The sequence below is a fragment of the Phocoena sinus genome, chromosome X (assembly GCF_008692025.1).
Source record: "Phocoena sinus isolate mPhoSin1 chromosome X, mPhoSin1.pri, whole genome shotgun sequence".
In the NCBI taxonomy this organism is placed as follows: domain Eukaryota; kingdom Metazoa; phylum Chordata; class Mammalia; order Artiodactyla; family Phocoenidae; genus Phocoena; species Phocoena sinus.
The window spans coordinates 104920012-104938335 of NC_045784.1; the positions used below are offsets into that span (position 1 = coordinate 104920012).

Genomic DNA, 18324 nt, shown 5'->3' on the forward strand with positions numbered 1-18324 from the left:
CTGCCATTTTGCATATGGGAGCCATTGCCTTGGTCCCCAGTGGTGAAGGTTAGTGAAACCTAATCACTTTGTGAAGTCACCTCCACATGCTGCACTTACCAGAAGGTTCTTTAGCTTGAGTTTCTATACCACAGAGCTTGTGCCAGGACACGCAAATGCCAGAGAATCCGTTTTCCTGCAGCTTTCACAGTCAGTGTGTTTGCCAGACAAAACCCCAGCCAGCCACGTTTTTTAATTCAGCATAGCGCCTTTAGAAATAATACTTACCGGAAGACTCCTTGCATATCAAGAAGGAAAAGACTTACATCTTAAACCCAACAGTTCAAATATTGAGAGCCACAGGGGAGGGTGAAATGTGATTATATTGAAATTGAGCATTTTAGTAGCCCCATTTGGCCTTAAAAGGTATTCTCTGCTAAACACCTAGTGAATTAGCTTTGATTCTAGTCTGTGCCTCAGTCCCACTGACATCACATAACCTGGCACCATCCTTCTGCCCATCTACATGTGCCCATGCCCTCATCTGCCCCCTGACTTATCGGGGTAACAGCTCATCTTGCCTGCCCTCCCCAAGAACTATCTTGATTCTCCTTCCCTCCAGTAGTCCTTTGGCACAAATTCTCTAACAAACCAAGTCATATAAATGTGGTGGTGATGTGTTGTGTGACCCTTCCATTCGCCATGATAACATAATCTAATTTATTGAGGATTTACTACATGCCAGGAACTGTGATGAGTGCTTTAGATAAATCATCTCATTTAATATTCTATCCCCATTTCAGAGATAATTATTAGAGTCTTAGAGAAATTTAAGTAATTTGTCTAAGTCAAATAAGGCATGATCTCTAGTGGTAGGATTTAGGGCCTTGTGACAGGCTAGTGGAGTATTATATAGTTGCCTTTTACCTCATAGCATATTTCACAGGCTTCAAAGTTGAGCCAAAGAAGATTAAGGCTATAGAAAATCATGTCAAAATGACAGGTCAAAGAAGTAAACCTCAATCAATTCACGGGCATTTTGGTTCATGTCGTCCTAGCAATTTCTCCACTGGAAGGCAGTATGGAATAGTAGAAAAGGCATAGGCTTTGGAAGCCAACATACCTAGGTTTGAGTACTAATTCTGCCACTTCGCATCTCTGCAACCTTGGAATTGCCACTTTACTTCTCTGAGGTGTGAAACGGGGTGGGAGGGAGACCAATGATGACAATGTAATTAAGAATATAGACTTTGGTGTCAAATGATCTGGGTTTAAATCTCAGCTACTCCAGTTAATATTTTCAGATAATTTATTCATCCGGTTAATATTTATTGAGTATATTCTATGTGACAGCCCTTGCTCAAAGTGCTCAAACGAAACAAAGTCCTTGCACTCATTGCAGTGGAGGAGACCAAAAACTATAAATATGTAAATAACATGTTTCAGTTGGTGTTAAGTAAAATGAAAAAAAAAAAGTAGGTAGGAAGACAAATTGTTGGGAGTGCTATTTCATCTCAGCTGATGGAAGAAGACCTCTCTGCTGAAGTGACATTGGACCAGACACCTGAATGAAGTGAGGGAGCCAGCTACACAAATATGAGGTGGAGTAGGGGTGGGGAGAAATGCATTCAAGATGTTACAGCATGAGCAAAGGTCCTGACATGGAGGTGTGCTTGGTAGGTTTGACGCTAAAGGCCCATGTGGCAGGAGTGAAGTGAGAGAGGGAAACAGTGGAAAGAGATGACAGCAGCAAAGACAACCCAGAGCCCGTTGTCATGGGTTTCTAAAGCCTGGTAAGGACTTTGGATTTTATTCTATGTTTGATAGGAAGTCATTCTGAGGGCTTTGAGCAGAGGAATGACATGATCCGATTAATGTGCAAAAGGATGCTGCAGACAGCATGCTAGGTGAGGGTGAAAGTTGAGGAGCAGGGAGACCACTTAAGAAATGAGTGCACAGCTTCAAGTGAAAAGTGACTGGCTTGGACTAAGATGAAGGTGGTAAGAAGAGGTTGGATTTTGAATATATTTTGAAGATTGCACTGACAGGCTGTGAAATGCGCGACCAAAGAGAAAAGTCAAGGATGACTGCAAAGATTTTGGCCTGCACAACTGGAAGAATTGGATAGTAGCGCCGTTTTCTCTGATAGAGAACCCTGGCGGAGTGGCAAGCGGGGGTGGGGAAGAATCAAGAGCTGCATTTTGGCCACGCTAAGTTGGAGATGCCTATGAGATATCCAAGTGGGGATGTCAGGTAGACAGTTGGATAAATGAGCCTGGAGTTTAAAGAGGTCAGGGCTAGAAATTTTACCAGCTGTATCATCTGGAACCAGCAAATTAACTTCTATAAGCATCAGTTACCTCATCAATAAAATGGGGATAATATTTGTTTCACAAGGTCATTTTGAGGATTCTCAGTAAGGTATGTAAAGTGTGAAGCACTGTTCCTGTACATGTAAGTGCTTATAAATGGTAGCCTTCTCACTGTCAGTATCCATTGCAAATAACTGGCAGTCAGTTGTTGCTGTTGTAGAATCTTTGTTGATTGTTCTAAACCCAAGCTGAATGTTAGAATCACCTAGGAAGCTTTTTTCAGTGTAGGCCCCACATCACGCAATTAAATCAGAATCACTGGAGCAGTGATCAGTAGCTTCCCAGGTATGTATTACCTACAGATAGAGAACAGAACTCTTCAGATTAGTTCTAGCTCACCTTTTGGGAAACTAACTCTTCTAAAAAAATACTAAGTGGAAAATTTGGGCTCTTCTTGATATCCCTGAGCAAAATTGCTTCTTTTTTTCCGTTGCTTTTTTAAAATTTTTATTTATTTATTTATTTTTGGCTGTGTTGGGTCTTTGTTGCATGCAGGCTTTCTCTAGCGGTGAGTGTGGGCTACTCTTCATTGCGGTGCGTGGGCTTCTCATTGCAGTGGCTTCTCTTGTTGCAGAGCACGGGCTCTAGGTGCACGGGCTTCAGTAGTTGTGGCACGCGGGCTCAGGAGTTGTGGCTCGCGGGCTCTAAAGCGCAGGCTCAGCAGTTGTGGCACACGGGCTTAGTTGCTCCGCGGCATGTGGGATCCTCCCAGACCAGGGCTCGAACCCGTGTCCCCAGCATTGGCAGGCAGGCTCCCAACCACCGCACCATCAGGGAAGCCCTTTTCTGTTGCTTTTTTTCCCTTAGTATGAAAATAGTTCTTGTTCTAAGGACCTGGAAGAAACAGCCACTGCGGAAACTCAAAAAATTGCAATTCCAGGAGAGCTTTTTCTCCTTAATAGAAGAGAATTTGTTCCTCTCATTTTCTAGGCTCTGCATTGTCAGGTTTGCCCTCTGCAATACAATTAATTGATTCAAGAATAATAAGAGTATTGACCTTCTCTTTTTAATATCTTACTGATAGAAAATAAAAACACAGTTGGAAAGTGAAGTCCAATTGGTCAAGGGTTATAGGCTCCGGATTGCTGAAGATGAAGTTTCATTGACAGATAGAACTCCAGCAAGCTGAGGGAAATGGCCTTGCAGTGCTCGATAGTGATGGCAGCCCTAGAGCCAATCCATGGATTGCTTGGGAGTCATGGATTCTCAGGATTCTCAGCCTCTGTCTCCCCTGATTTCACTGTCTTTCTTCCTTATCCATCCTGTACCCTTTTTCTGGTATCAGAAGTCTTGGTCCTCATGGAGGTGTTCACTGATGTTATAAGGGCTTCTGTTACCCTTGAGCAAGGGATAATTTTTGTTTGAATAGGGGATTCGCATCCCGAAAAGGAGAGTGGGTTTCCTGGTATCATATAAGGTGCCTTCTAGAGGCTGGAGAAGACCAGCCCTATGAACAGGACACTAAGGGGAAAATGGTGAGAGTTTCCAACAAAAATGCCTTCCCCTCACTCATTTTTGCCTTCTCTAACTTTACTGTGGACTATTTATTGCTTAACAATTTGGTCAATTTCTTCTCTAGATCAAACCTTTAATTAAGAGAACATCGTTATAAACTATAATCTGCTTTCTCTTCTGAATTACTTAGCCCCCTCTGAAATTTCTGCTTTTAATAAAGGTTCAGGTGGCATTACTAGGTGGTACAAATGAAAAAAAGGTGGCTTTGGGTCTCTGTCTGCAGATTCTAGTTTGTATTGCACATACCGGTGATGTCAAGAGGGGCCACAGAGGGCTTTTAACCTACCTGCTCTTTTCCACCAATCCACCCCAAAGTCACCAAACAAACAAGCCTGGGAAAAACTGTGTGCTTGCTGTGCAAACATGGTTTCCAGATAGATCCCAACCAGAATGCCACCCTGAAGGGCCTCCTATATAGAAATTCAGAGATTGCCACTGGCTCAATAACTTGCCCAGGTCACACAGTTAATGAGGAACAAAGCTGAGACCCCATCCAAGGCTGCTGAATTCAAGGCTACAGACACACTTTTTCCACTACAAGCCCAGCCTCTTCAGCTCTAACACTGACCATATCCTTTCCGGTGAAAGTGAACAACTCACCTTCAAAAACGTTTATTTCTTCAAGTTTTGTTTTGTTTAAAGTCGGGGCAAATTGTAAATTAACTACAATCTCTTCCCACTGAGGCACTGGAATAAGTGAACATTCTTGTCACACACTGTAACACTGCTACAGGCCCCTGGTGTCCACACTTCACCACGTGAAGGGATCAGAGCAATTTGGGGCAGAAGAGGCAGAGCGCATCTGGCTTCCCAAATGCATCTGACACGCGTTTTAAAGAAATCAGTAGCTCTCCTGAGGCACATTTGCGAAAAGGAATCATTGAATTTTACACATTTTTTCCCTGAAGCAAAGGAAACGGTTTCCATGTTGACTTGGAGCAAGGCACTACAGGAAATGATTTCATTTCTAAAGCATGACTGAAGCCCCAATTTCATTGTCCTTATTTCCTTCACGTCAGTTCACACCTTTCTAAACATTCAGACTGCTTGTCAGTTTCCTTTTGCCTCAGACAATCAGTGGCTGCGCTGTGACTGTGTTTTAGTGAAAGTAGGGGGAGGAAGGGAATGGAATACTGGTTTCTGTTCTTTGTTTTTCTCTTGGTGTGCTATGATCCTGGCTGAGTTATTTTGGGGGCTGGGCTTTTAGATAACTTCAGTGCAGGCGAGGTCACCCTTTGCCTAGACATTTGAGTTTTGCTCGCAAACGTCAAGTACACATCCCAAGTGCCTTTGCCTGACATTTTCATGCTGTGCTCTAAAGTCCAGGGACAGGTTTCCTTCTACCTCAAGGAATATTGCAGATGTCTCCTTTCCAAAGGTGCAGGTGAAAACCCAGATCAGTTTCTGGTCACCTTCCTAGTGTCCGTCCCTGGCATGCAAAGTCAGATTATTATTCTGATTTGTCTTCTGCTTCTCTGGTCAGGTCAGGCTAAGAAGAGTCCGATGGGTTGAAAGTAGCATCAGTGGCTCTGTGACTTTGAAAGCCAGAGTCAACAAACTCTTGGGGAAAGTGGTTCTAAGGTCCTATTGCTCTATTCCGAGGGAATAGAGGAAGGGACGCAGTATCCTCTACCCCTGTGGCTCTCAATCAGCAATGATTTTGCCTCCCAGGAGGCATGTGGCAATATCTGGAGACATTTTCTTTTTATTGTCACGACCTGAGAAGAGGAGGCGTTGCTGGAATCTAGCGGATAGATGCTAGTGATGCTGTTAAACATCCTGCAATGCACAAGACGCCCCTACAACCAACGACGATCAATGATCAACCAACAATGCTCCAAATATCAGTAGTGCTACCCAATTGAGAAACCCTGCTTTATGGGTTTTGATAAAGCCACCATTAAGTCGGCAAAACAATAATAATTAACATTTAATTGAGCTCATACTTTGTTCTAGGCTCTGTTTTAGGGGGTTTACATGTGTTAACTCATGTAATACTCATGACAACTCCATGAAATAGATTATATTTTTATCCCATTTTCAAAGTGCAGAAACAGAGAAATTAAGTAACTTGCCCAAGGCCATACAGCTAGTAGGTGAAGGAGCTGGGAACTCACTCACGCAGACTCCAGAGTCTGGGCTCGCAAACAGTACACTGTTCCCAGGTGGGTTAGGTAGTGGTTGTAAATCGTATGCTAGGGCTGGATCATATCCATATAAATTCTGTTTGAAATGGTGCCTACACTTTAGCATAACTTCAAGGGGCTTGATATTTCTATTAATACCTCCCTGAAATGTGAGATTGGAGACCAGGATGTCTTGCCCTTAACCCACATGAAAGCCCCACTTTTTAAAAGAAGTCAATAAATTATTTTTTTCTCTTTATTTTGAGAATGAAAATCTATAAAAATGTACTACTAGGGCTGTTATCAAGCAAGACTGAATTAACTTTTACTGTTTCTGATGCACTTCATTTGTCATTTCCCCACCTGGGCAGCACCACCTCTTCCCCATTTACCTTACCAGGTACAAGATGCCCTCCCCCTCCCCTCCCCTGCTCACAGAAAAGGATTGGAAACATATGCACTGAGGAATAAATGATGGAAAACAATCAAAAGTGTGATCCCCCTGCAGGAGAACTTGCATTTCAGCAAAAAGCAAAACATAGCTAAAGGAATGATAACCTAAGTGGTGGACATATCAATGGTTAAGGGAGAGGATTTAGAAGCTCAATCTAGCCTCTTTTTGACATGTCTGTACAAGGCTAGTCTTATACATACAGTGATGCAAATGGACAATATAGGCATGATGGCAACAGTGGCCAAGAAAAGTTAATAAATACATAAAGCTAGACCATTCCCCTTTGAGGAACAATGGAGTACGAAGTAACTAAAACCGTCTTCCCCTTACCTTTCTTTCATTCTGCCCTCTCAAATTATTCACTCAGAACACATTTGACACATTTGAGGCATAGAGATGTCACAAGCACCAATACTATCTTCACAAATTATGTAATACTTTGCCTGCAAGCTGACAGTAAATTAATACCATAAAGTGAATTAGCAGATTATGCCTCTGTGGACAATTATGCTTTCAATTTATTGGTCTGTTTTGTGAATGCAGTTAATTCTCAACTATCAACATATCTAAATATGCCTGTCGAATCCTGTCAAAGTGAAAAATTGTGCTCATGTCCAGATCGTGGGAAGAAATGGTCTCATTGTCATTTGTGCTAGTGCCACTATATCAAGGATATTGTGGTCAATTCTGGGGGCCACATTTTAGGAGGGACTTTGAAAAATTTTAAAATACACATACCTGGGAGATGGTGACCAGAAGGGGAAGGGGATGACTGGAATTCACGTCATACAAGTAACAAGTGAAGCCCGTTAAAATATTTAGCTTATAGAAGAGACAATTAAAAGGTGACACGGTGGTGATAGTCTTCATGCTGTACATCATGTGGAAGAGAGAGCGTAGTTATTCAGTATCACTTCAGAGGGCAGAATTAGGACCAGTGGGTGGAACTACAATTTTAACATTCATTCATTCCACAGATACGTAGTGAGAGTTCCCTTAATGCCAGGCATTATGCTCGACAGTGGGAATACAGAGACAAAAAAAGACGTAATCCTTACTCTGAAGAAGCTCAGAGTCCACTGGGGGTGACCATTACAAGGCAGTAAAATCAGTGCTACATGCAGTGGAGAAATGGAAGCCGAGAGATTGCCCAATTCAAGCAAAAGGCAGAAGGAGGACTGGAGGGGAGAGAGGCTCTCATGAGAGATGTCAGCCCAACAAAAAGAACTTTCTATCAACTTGAACTGTCCCACCATGGAGTAAGCTACTTCCTGAGCCTCTTGTGAGCTAGGGAGTGCCTGACCGCTAGAGGCATCTGAGCAGAGAAGCCATTGCAACACTGGGGGAAAGGCTGAACCAGATGGTTTTTAAGGTCCCTTCTGTCCCTAAAAGTCTGTTATTCTACTGACTCCAACTGGATGTTCTATTGACCAAGTGAATATTCTAATTTAACTCTGAGGGAAGCAGAAAATTTCATTCACCAGGTCTTCCCAGTAGCGGTGTTCTGGCTAATGAGGATTTTAATGTATGAACCTCAACTAAACCACAAAACATAAATTTAAAAGGAAATTTGCTAGATAGCTAGTGGGAAGCAGCCGCATAGCACAGGGAGATCAGCTCGGTGCTTTGTGGCCACCTAGAGGGGTGGGATAGGGAGGGTGGGAGGGAGAGAGACGCAAGAGGGAGGGGATATGGGGATATATGTATACATATAGCTGATTCACTTTGTTATACAGCAGAAACTAACACACCATTGTAAAGCAATTACACTCCAATAAAGATGTTTAAAAAAAAAAAGGAAATTTGCCATTCTACCCATTTATCCTCCAGCAACAAAAATTTTTAAATCCAAATCACATGATAATGATTTTTGCTGATGGCAGACCATGCACATTCACCAGGAATATGTCTGAAGATCCAGATACGTGAATAATACTTGCACGTATAATTTCCTCTATAAAATGAAGTAATGTTTCCGTAAATATGGGACTGAAGTAATTTACAGTGCTATTAAATTCTGCCATTAAAACAAATTACGCTTTCTGTACTATAAAAATATGTATTGTTTTTCAGCACTTCCTGTGTGTCAGGCACTGTTCTAAGTGAGATGCTTGTGTTAACTCATGTAATTTCTCTCAATAAACCTTTGAAGTGGACACTTTTTAAAAAAAATCATCCCATTTTATGGATGAGGAAATTGAGACACATAGGGGCCAGATCATTTATACACTAGGCAAGTGGGATTATAACACAAGCAGTGTGACTCCATACTCTCAACCACTGCACCATACAGTTACCTTGTACTGACCTGGGTCTACAGAGGAACACTTTTATGCACAGTGACAAGGAGCAACCAACACCATTGCAAAGAAAGCCAAGGGCTGAGTGGTGGGCTGAGCGCCCTCACTAATCACTTGCTTCCACGCACCAGCCTCACAGAGCCCAAGATTCAAATTCTCACCTCAACAAAAAAGCAAACTTCTCCATATCATTGACCTTCATGGTCTATCACAGATAGTCAGAACAGTGACTGTAGAATCCATGAATGCTAGTGTGCTACTTTATCTACCGTTTTGGGTTAATCTGTTCCTCCCCCATTCATGTATTTCTCTTTCTGGATTTCATTTGCTAATTATCTAGCAGTTCTAAGAGAATTTCTTATGGCCTCTCTATATAACCATTCTCTACTCCTTCTTAGGTACAAAATGGTGCTCTGTGGGATGAAATAAATGAATCGTGGTGGGTTAGAGAAAAATGAATTTGCTGTTACACATCCTTCCCGTAAATTTTTAAATTTCTTCCAGATGATTGAGCTAAGATCCAATACCTTTTATTGCCTTCAATATTTCAGCCAAAATAAGACAGACTGCAAAAAAACCTAAAATGCTAGCGATATTCTTTTCTTTTTTTCTCAATGTTATACTGTCACTTAAACACTAGTTAGAAAGGTAAACATTTCAGCTTAATTGTTCTCACTGATGAGCCATTTCTTTTTCCCCTAACGTCCTTCAGAAATCAGTCATCAACCAGGACCCAATCATTTCTGCCACTAACTAACTTTTCATTTACTGCATTCATTAATATCTGTTGCATGTACACCACACACATTTAAAGTACCCACTTCAAGTACTGCCATTTATTCTCCTAGAAATGCATCGTTACCTAAAGGAATAAACCTTTAAACCTGTATCAGCAATCAAAGAGCTCAAGTAAATGATGAAGTAAATGAGTCCAAACTATACTACACTCAGATCAAACTTCATGGACCCCTTTGCCCTTGCCTTATAAATTTACCTTTGGAAGCAATGGCCTATTTGCAAATTGTGTAAGAGACAAATTGTTCTAACCCCCTCTCCCTTTCACTCAGATTTGATTGGGCCAAGATGAAGAACACAAAATGCCTCTTTGTAAGTGAACAAAGGTACACACCCACCACAGTGTTGTCTATAATAGCAAAAACTTGGAACTGGCCTAAGAGTCCTTCAGTAGGGGATTGGGTAAATAAGGTATGATATATTCGTCGATTAAAATGCTATGCAGCCATTACAAAGGAGAAAAAGTATAAAGAGATGCAAGGGAATGATAAAGACCAAATTCAGTATAGAGATTACTTTTGGCCCAGAGGAGGGGTATGCAATTAGGGAGGATACATAGGCACACTTCAACTAACTTCATAATATTTTATTTCTTAAGTTTCGTGGCAGGTACACAGGTGTTCTTAACATAATTTTTGTATCTTTCTGTGCATCGGAATTATTTACTACTTTGAAAAATTCTTTGAGCAACTGTCTAGGAAATTCCTACTGAAATAAAATAAAGTCATTGAGAATATTTCATTATGATGCTTAGAAATTGTTTCATGTGTCAGATGAGGATAACGTGATGTGAAATGAGCATAAATTTCAATGGATGAGATTTCATTTCAATCTTATTAGGAGGAAAGTTATTAGGGTGGACATCAAAGGCAGGCAAAGTGGCAAAAAACCAAACAAACCACGGATTATAAAACATATATCCTGAGTGGTTTAGCTGAGAAAGATCCAATGATCTTTTTTTTCTAATTAACTTTTATTGGAATATAGTTGATTTACAATGTTGTGTTAGTTTCAGGTGTACAGCAAAATGATTCAATTATACATATAATTGTGAAGCAATTATATTCCAATAAAGATGTTAAAAAAATTACACATATACATACATCCATTCTTTTTTTTAAGATTCTTTTCCCATATAGGCCATTACAGAGTATTGAGTAGAGTTCCTTGTGCTATACAGTAGGTCCTTATTAGCTATCTATTTTATATACAGTAGTGTGTATATGCCAATCCCAATCTCCCAATTTATCCTTCCCCCCCCCTTTCCCTGTTGGTAACCATAAGTTTGTTTTCTAATGAACCTATTTACAAAAAAGAAAGATCCAATGATCTTTAGAGTAACTTCAGCTCTAGAATTCTACAGTGCTATAAAATTAGTGCCGGTAGCCATTTTCACCAACCTTCTGATATCTTTGACCTAGAATCTTGTTGTCACCCTGATCAGGCCTAAGGTCAGTTATTAAATATATCTTGAGTACCTACCATACATCAGGCATTATGCTGGATTCCAAGAGGGCTACCAAAATGAATCAGGCATGGACTTGTCCTCAAAATCACCCAGAAACATGGAGAAGACAGACCCACAGCCAACTCACCTTAATGCAATTTAGTAAAAGCTCTATAGCAAACGTACGAACAAAGTACTTTGGGAGACTAGCTGAGGAAGCGCTTCTGTGGGGACAGAGGTGAGTCAAGAAAGATTTCACAGAAGACATGATATTCACTCTGGATCTTGTAGGGTGAATAGGGATAATTCAGGCAGAAGCAAAAGCATAACCAGAGGTAGGAGATATGCAAATGTGTGGCATATTTCAGTGAACAGTGAGCAGTCCATTGTGACTGGCTCCTAGGAGAGTAGCCAAGATCATAAAGACTCTGGAAGATCATACGTAAGAGTTTGGATTTTGGCCTGTAGCTATTAGGGAACTATGGGAGAATTTTAAAGAATGAAGTAACCTGATGAGATTTACATTTGAAAGGAACACTGGAGGATAAATTGAAGAGAGTGGTGAGGCTGCTGAGACCAGTTAGGAGGCAATGCAGTCTAGACCAAAAACAGGAGAGGCTGCCCCAGGACAACGGTAATGAGAATGAAAAGAAGACAAAAGGACAGACCCTACAGGCATTTCTATGTTAGAATAAACAAACATGGCATAATGAGAGGCTGAAGAAAGAATAAAAACCAAACTTTCTAGCTTGGATGTTAGGTAGTTTGCTGATGAATTTAGGAGAACCAGGCTGTACAAGGAAGACAGTAAGTTTGGTTTGGAAACGTTTAATCTGAAAGTGTCTCTAGGTCCATCAGGTGAAGATGTCCATCAGCAAGGCTTGTTTGCTATCTCCCCAAACCATATCCTGAATCCAACCTCTTCCCTCTACCTCCATTGCTCCCAGCCTAGTCCAAGTCACAACCATCTCTTCCCTGGATCATTAGGATAACCTCCTAACCAATCTCCTCGCTTCCACTCTGGCCCACCTCATAGTCTAGTCTCCATACAGCAGCTAGAGTAATGCTTTAAATTTTTAAAGCTGATCTTCTCACACTCCTCCTCAAGTCCTCCAATGGTTTCCCATCACATGTAAAACAAATCCAAACTTTTTACCGTGACCTACAGGGCCCTACAAGATCTGACCTCTGATTATTCTTCTCAGCTCTTTGCCCACCTCTCTCCCTTTTGTTCATTAGGCTTCAGCCATATTGGCTTTTCTTCCTGTTCTTTATGCAAATCAAGCATATTTCATCTCAGTGAATAATTTCAGTGACTCATTGAGGATCTGATTGCCATAAACACAATGCTTAATTTCCATGGTGGTAGTTCTGGGAGTGCAAATAATTCTGGAATTATTTGAGCAGGTCCAAGCAAGCCTCAAGAAAGACACAATGCAGCTGGCCAAAGTCCAGAGAAGAGAAGCTAAATAAACAACCCAAAAAGCTGAGGTAGAGGCCAGAAAACGCCATAAAAGGATGCTTGAAAACATGGCAATGTGTTTATAGTTTCTACCAGGCTATCTCACTTCTGGTCAAAGATTCTTTTTAATTTTTCCCTAGGGTTTTCATTCCTAAGGATCTAGCTCCCAACTCGATTGTAAGTCATGGGGTCCCTGAGACCATGCTTCCTTTATATTCTCCAAAATGCCTAACATAGACCTGTAAGTATTTAGTACATGTTCTAAGGACCACCTGAATTGAATTGAATTTTAATGGAATTAAATTCAAAAATCTAAGGATGAGGGAAACTTGGCATGGTACAAAAAAACTAACAGTTTGGAGGGTTTGACCTCAATCTGAATTGAGGGAAGGACTCACATATTCTTCACACACCCCAGCAGAGTGATTTGTATATAGCAGGTGCTCAATAAGTATTTGTTGAAAGGATGGATGAAAGACTAAATATGTTAATGAAAGCTCAAGCAGTAGTGATAGAAAATAATGCTCCAATGACGGAAAGTAGTTTTTTTCATTCTGTCCTTGTCGTATAACAGGGATGCCATGCTTATTTCTAGACACTCCAGTTTAAGAGAGACACTGCTAGCTAGAACTCCATGGGAGAAAGACCCATGGGGTTCTATGAGGCTTCCGGGAATAGTATTAGACATCAGTGGAGTTTAACCTGATGAAGAGTGGGCATAACAACAACCTTGCAATATCTGAAGGACCACCGTGTAGAAGAAGGAACAGAATTACTTTGCATAGCTCTAGTGGATAGTGGTAAAGGGTAGGAGTCATAGAGAAACAAATTTCAGGTCAGAATAAGGAAGTACTTTCTTAGAATAATTAATGCCCCATACTGGAGTAGGCTAACTAAAGTGGTTGTATACTCCCTTCCAATAGCCATTTTTTGTTTGTTTTTTTTTTTCTTTTTCAGGCGGTAAAGGGTAATCACATAGCAGGATAGTGTAGGAGTGATTTCTGAATTGAGAGAAAGATTGAACTAAGAAAGTGTTTTTCAAAGTGTTGAAACCCATTACTGGAGCCATAAAATCCATGTAGTGGGTCCTGACTGGCATTTTTCTAAGTGAATTCAAATAGAATAGAAGATATCAGAGAGCATCACACACAGCAAAGATGACTGTGGTTTTGAGAAACCTATTTTGGAACCATGCTTACATACGTATGAATGTACTTACTGGGTTGCAGTGTAACGTGCTTTTCTTACTGTGGGTGGCAATCAAAACTATTTGAAAACCACTGCACTGAGGCCTCTTCCAGTTTTAATATCTGGTAGCTCTAAGAATTCTCATCCCTGTTGCAGAGATCCAAGATTGCTGTCTATGAGAAAATGTGGTCTTACATGAAATCAGCAGAGCCATCTGTGTTTACCAAAACAACAGCAGACGGAGTGGCCCGAGTGCGGAAGTCCAAGGGAAAGTTCGCCTTCCTGCTGGAGTCAACCATGAATGAGTACATTGAGCAGAGAAAACCGTGTGATACGATGAAAGTTGGTGGAAATCTGGATTCCAAAGGCTATGGTGTGGCAACCCCTAAAGGCTCAGCATTAAGGTGGGTGGAATAATATAACAATATCCGTGTTGTTATAGTATTCCACCTACCCTGATGCATTTTGTTGTCATTTTCTTTCTTGTGGATTTTGAGGTAACTTTTAAAAGTTTAAAATCTACAATATTCCATGGAGTTAAATAAGACGGTAAATTGTGGTTTCATCTATTTAATGCAGCCATTTTTTTAGTGTTCTCTCTCTGTGCTGTCCTCTCTGACTGTTTGTTGCTGTTTAATTTTACAGTTCAACGGCTTTTTCAATTTAAATGGTAAAAGCCAAGTTATGGTGCCATATGTGACGAATGTTAATTGCATGGATGTGGTGTTCTTGTTACTTTCTTTATCAAAGACAATCTCCCCATCCCGCACACTTCAGTTTCGAGCAAATGTTATCCTCCATGCCACCTTCCAATATTTAACCCTGTATTTGCTGTACAGACATTTTTATAGCTCCACGTTCTGTGAAATTTAGCCAATTTGTCCTCTTGTGCTCCTTTTTATACGTTAACGATTTCCTAAGCATTTGTGCATTTTCTTACAAGTTATGTTTTATCGTTTCAAGAAATGCTGTTAACCTGGCAGTATTAAAACTGAATGAGCAAGGCCTCTTGGACAAATTGAAAAACAAATGGTGGTACGACAAAGGAGAGTGCGGCAGCGGGGGCGGTGACTCCAAGGTCAGCCTCAATGTCACCACAACCGGGTACCCTTAGTGACGAGTAATCGGCAAGACTGTTATCTTATTATTGAGGAGAGAGCACAAGACTCACACATAAAGTGGAATGACCAGGTTATTCCCCTGCCTGGCAGCTTTGGGACCTAGAAAGGCTCCAGGGCACCGCCCGCAGTTTTGATCTAACTTGGGTCCCTTCTTAAACTCCCAGACAGAGGCTTCCCATCCACACCCCTTCCCTCCCCTCGCACACCAGACCGCCTGCCTTATGAAGGCCGTGGTGTAGGTTTCAACGCCCTAGGCTTTCAAGAGCCCGAGGCTTTCCTTAAGACTGTCCCCACCTGCCTCGGATGAGTGGTGTGCGAAATCAAATCCATCTACTGGAAAGTCAGGTTACAGCCTTTTTTCCCCTAAGGCACGATGGTATGATGGTTGCTTACAGTGGCTGGTTGGCTTCTTCCATCATGTGTATGAGTGATGAGACGTTGCTCTCTATATGTGATGGCCTATTTAAGCTGGCCCCACTCAACTTGAAAGCCAAAGAACAAGCTCAGTTTCAAGTTAAATGGGGTCTTTCTTCAATAAGTCACCACATATATAGACTTTACAAAGATATTTTGTATATTTAAACAAGCGCGTCACCTAACCGATACTCTATGTGTGTGCATCCCTGATGTGGCTTCTCCTTAGCTGTGTTCTTAGTTCAGGTAGGTGTAATGGTTATCCAGGCTACCGTTGTGAGAAAAAACCGTCTTACTTGGCATTCCTTCGGCTCCTTAATGCTATTCGGGGCTAGAAAGAATGAATAGCCTTCAACCAAGCAACAAGAAATAGGGGCGAGCTCAGAAGCCACAACACCAAATGATGGAAAGACACGTTGGGTAAGTACAGGAGAGGACCTGAAAACAGAATCCTCCATGGCCCAAAGGGCATGAGAATTATATTGAAGCATGTACGATCGGCTCTTGTACGACCAAGATACCATGGGCGTCTTAAGGTGAAGAATAGTGTTTCCCAATCAGAGACCAAGAGACAGGCAAGCCGAAACTTTTCTCCTTCAGAGACAATGGTTACACCTCTGCTCCTCTCTTTCTCTCTCCACTCCTCAGGACCCTGACGGAAAAGTTAGTTTGCCAGTCTGCAGTATAATATGGGTTTGGAAACACAGAGCACTTTCCAAGAACTAAATTTAAAAATGACTTTCTTCAGGACATAATCTTACCAAGCATTGGCGAGGTCTTTTACTGTAAAACCTTGATTAACCAGAGCTCACCTAACCAGTACCCCAACTAACTGAATTGCCCCCCCCTCAGTACTCCACATTGATGAGAAAGCAGCAGTAGTACCAGAAAAGAAGACTGCAAGGAATTGATTTTTTTTTTCAATCACTTGCCAAGAGATGACCCATGGTTGGGTCACACTCAGCTCTGTCTCCTCTATCTTCTCTCCATCTGGATTGACCCTCAAACATTAGAGGCCGCTTGCCTGAGGCAAGAAAGTGGATACAAGCATTTTGAGAAAACAAAAAGTGTGATTAGCCAAGAATGAGACAAAATGAGTATTCTTATTGAAAATTCCATCCATCCCTTATGGATTCCAATTAATCAAGGTTTTACTATGTGTCAAAAAGCAGTAACCTCCTCTCCCACCAGTGTGAACTGATGCCATTCACTTGGCTCATTTGAGTTTTGTAGTGGCTCACCTGATGCCTAGAGTATTTAGAACCTTCTTCCTGGTCTTTTCTCTCATATTATTAGCAGGCCACGGAGAACCTAATTCTATCATTCAAGTGAGTTGCAGAGTGAAAAACTGAGCTGGATTGGATACATGGCTGTCACGAGTTCATCACTCATACCCAGCATGGTTAAAAAGGAGCCACGGACTGTATCAAGATGACTCTAAAACATCCACAGGATGCCAGCTGCCAGAAGTTGTCGAATAACCAGATGTTTGATGTTACATAAACAAACAAAAAAACCTGCACACATCTGGCTGAATTTTTACTTTTCACCCAGATATTTCCTCAGCTAATACTGCTGCAAAATTATCAAGTAACTTTGTTGCCAGCCCCACGATTTCCAGATTATCTGATTTTTGATATGCAAATAGAAAAATATTTCAGTAGATCCTAGACATTTCCAGCTTCTTTGACCATGGTGCTACTTGCCAGGCACCTTTCAAATCACTTTTTTTTTGGTCATTCCTCCAGACAACCTTTAGAAATAAGTCGACCCCTTTCTCAACTATGGATAATAGTATGATCAGTGTTGCCTATCCAACAATTGCTTATTCCGTTTCTGGATTACCAAGGAGCTTGCCTTTATCTCCTTCCTTCTTGCTACCTGCAGTTTTCTGAGAGTGAGCAAGAGAAGGGGCAAGAGATGAACTTCAATCTGTTCCCACTATTTAGTGGTGATGCCAAAAACAAATCGATGGAGAAGAAGGTAGAAAAGGCAGTGGAACCTCATTACTTTGGAGCCCTCTAATTTATAATTTGAGATAAACTGGACAGGGACCAGTCTACAGTCTGAGAGAGGTCGAGAGGTTTGTTAAGCAAATGAAGAGTTTAGACTAGACTGCCAGTTGAATTTTTCCTTAAGAGAACAAACCTTTTTCAAATGTCGGAAGCATTGTTTTAGATATAATCATATTCATTACAAATTTATCTGCTAAAGCAGTTCTCACGAGGACCTCCACTAAGGCAATGTTTTAGAGTGAGTTTGAATTACAAAACAGACTTCAAGCAATGAAACTGTCTTTCTTCGAACCTATTTTGTAATTCAGGACTTTCTTCTTCAGATAATCCTTCCCCTCTGTTAGTCCAAATCAGTGAGTTTTAACTGTATTAGTAAAATGGCTTGAGAATTACTTTTCTTTATTGTATTCCATCCCCAGTTAACATGACAATTGACAAATAGACCATCATTTCATAGAGAAAGTGAGACCCAGAGATGGTGGTGACTTTGAGAAGGTCACACAGCTAATGCTGTCACAAATCTCTGCTGACTTTCAGGGTCACCTCTGGTGATAATATTGTAGACAGCAATTTATCACATCTACCCATCCAATGAGCAATGTGAATCTGATTGCATGTGATATATTTCCATAAAAATCAGGTTTATTCTCAACTACCTTGGTTACAAGGCAAATAGCATATTTAAGCCATTCCAGCCCTCAGTACTGATGACTAAAAATGACAATAATCACAAAGCCTGACATTTATGAGTACTTTTACTTTTTCAAAAACGCTTCTACACCTATTATCTCTGAGACCAGGAGACGGAGAAAAGCATGTATTACTTATCTCGCTCTCTTGCTCTCTCGCTCTCTCTCTCTCTCTCTCTCTCTCTCCCCCCCCAGCCCCGCCCACGTCTCTCTCTCCCCCCCTCTCCCTCTCCCCCCTCTCTTTCTCCCCTGCAACCTTTAAATAATGATAAACAGGCAATTATGTTAAATTGTTGACTTTTCCCCCCTGACATGAGACATTACACATTCTAAGCCTTTTCACAAAATGTTACTATTCTATGGAAGAAACAAGCAATGATCAGGCTGTTTTAAATGTGCACTCGCTTAAGCTAATGAAATAGAGTTTTTTTATTTTTCTGATACAAT

At 41.1% G+C, this 18324-nt stretch overlaps 1 protein-coding gene across 1 annotated transcript in view; it reads left to right on the forward strand.

Moving 5' to 3' along the window:
• The window catches only part of GRIA3 (glutamate ionotropic receptor AMPA type subunit 3), a 289783-nt gene that overhangs the window by 250359 nt on the left and 21100 nt on the right, over positions 1 to 18324 (forward strand). The window contains exons 13-14 of the mRNA XM_032620571.1: positions 13795 to 14042; positions 14602 to 14716. Coding sequence (XP_032476462.1) covers positions 13795 to 14042; positions 14602 to 14716 — 363 coding nt within the window. The remainder of the gene's footprint in view (positions 1 to 13794; positions 14043 to 14601; positions 14717 to 18324) is intronic.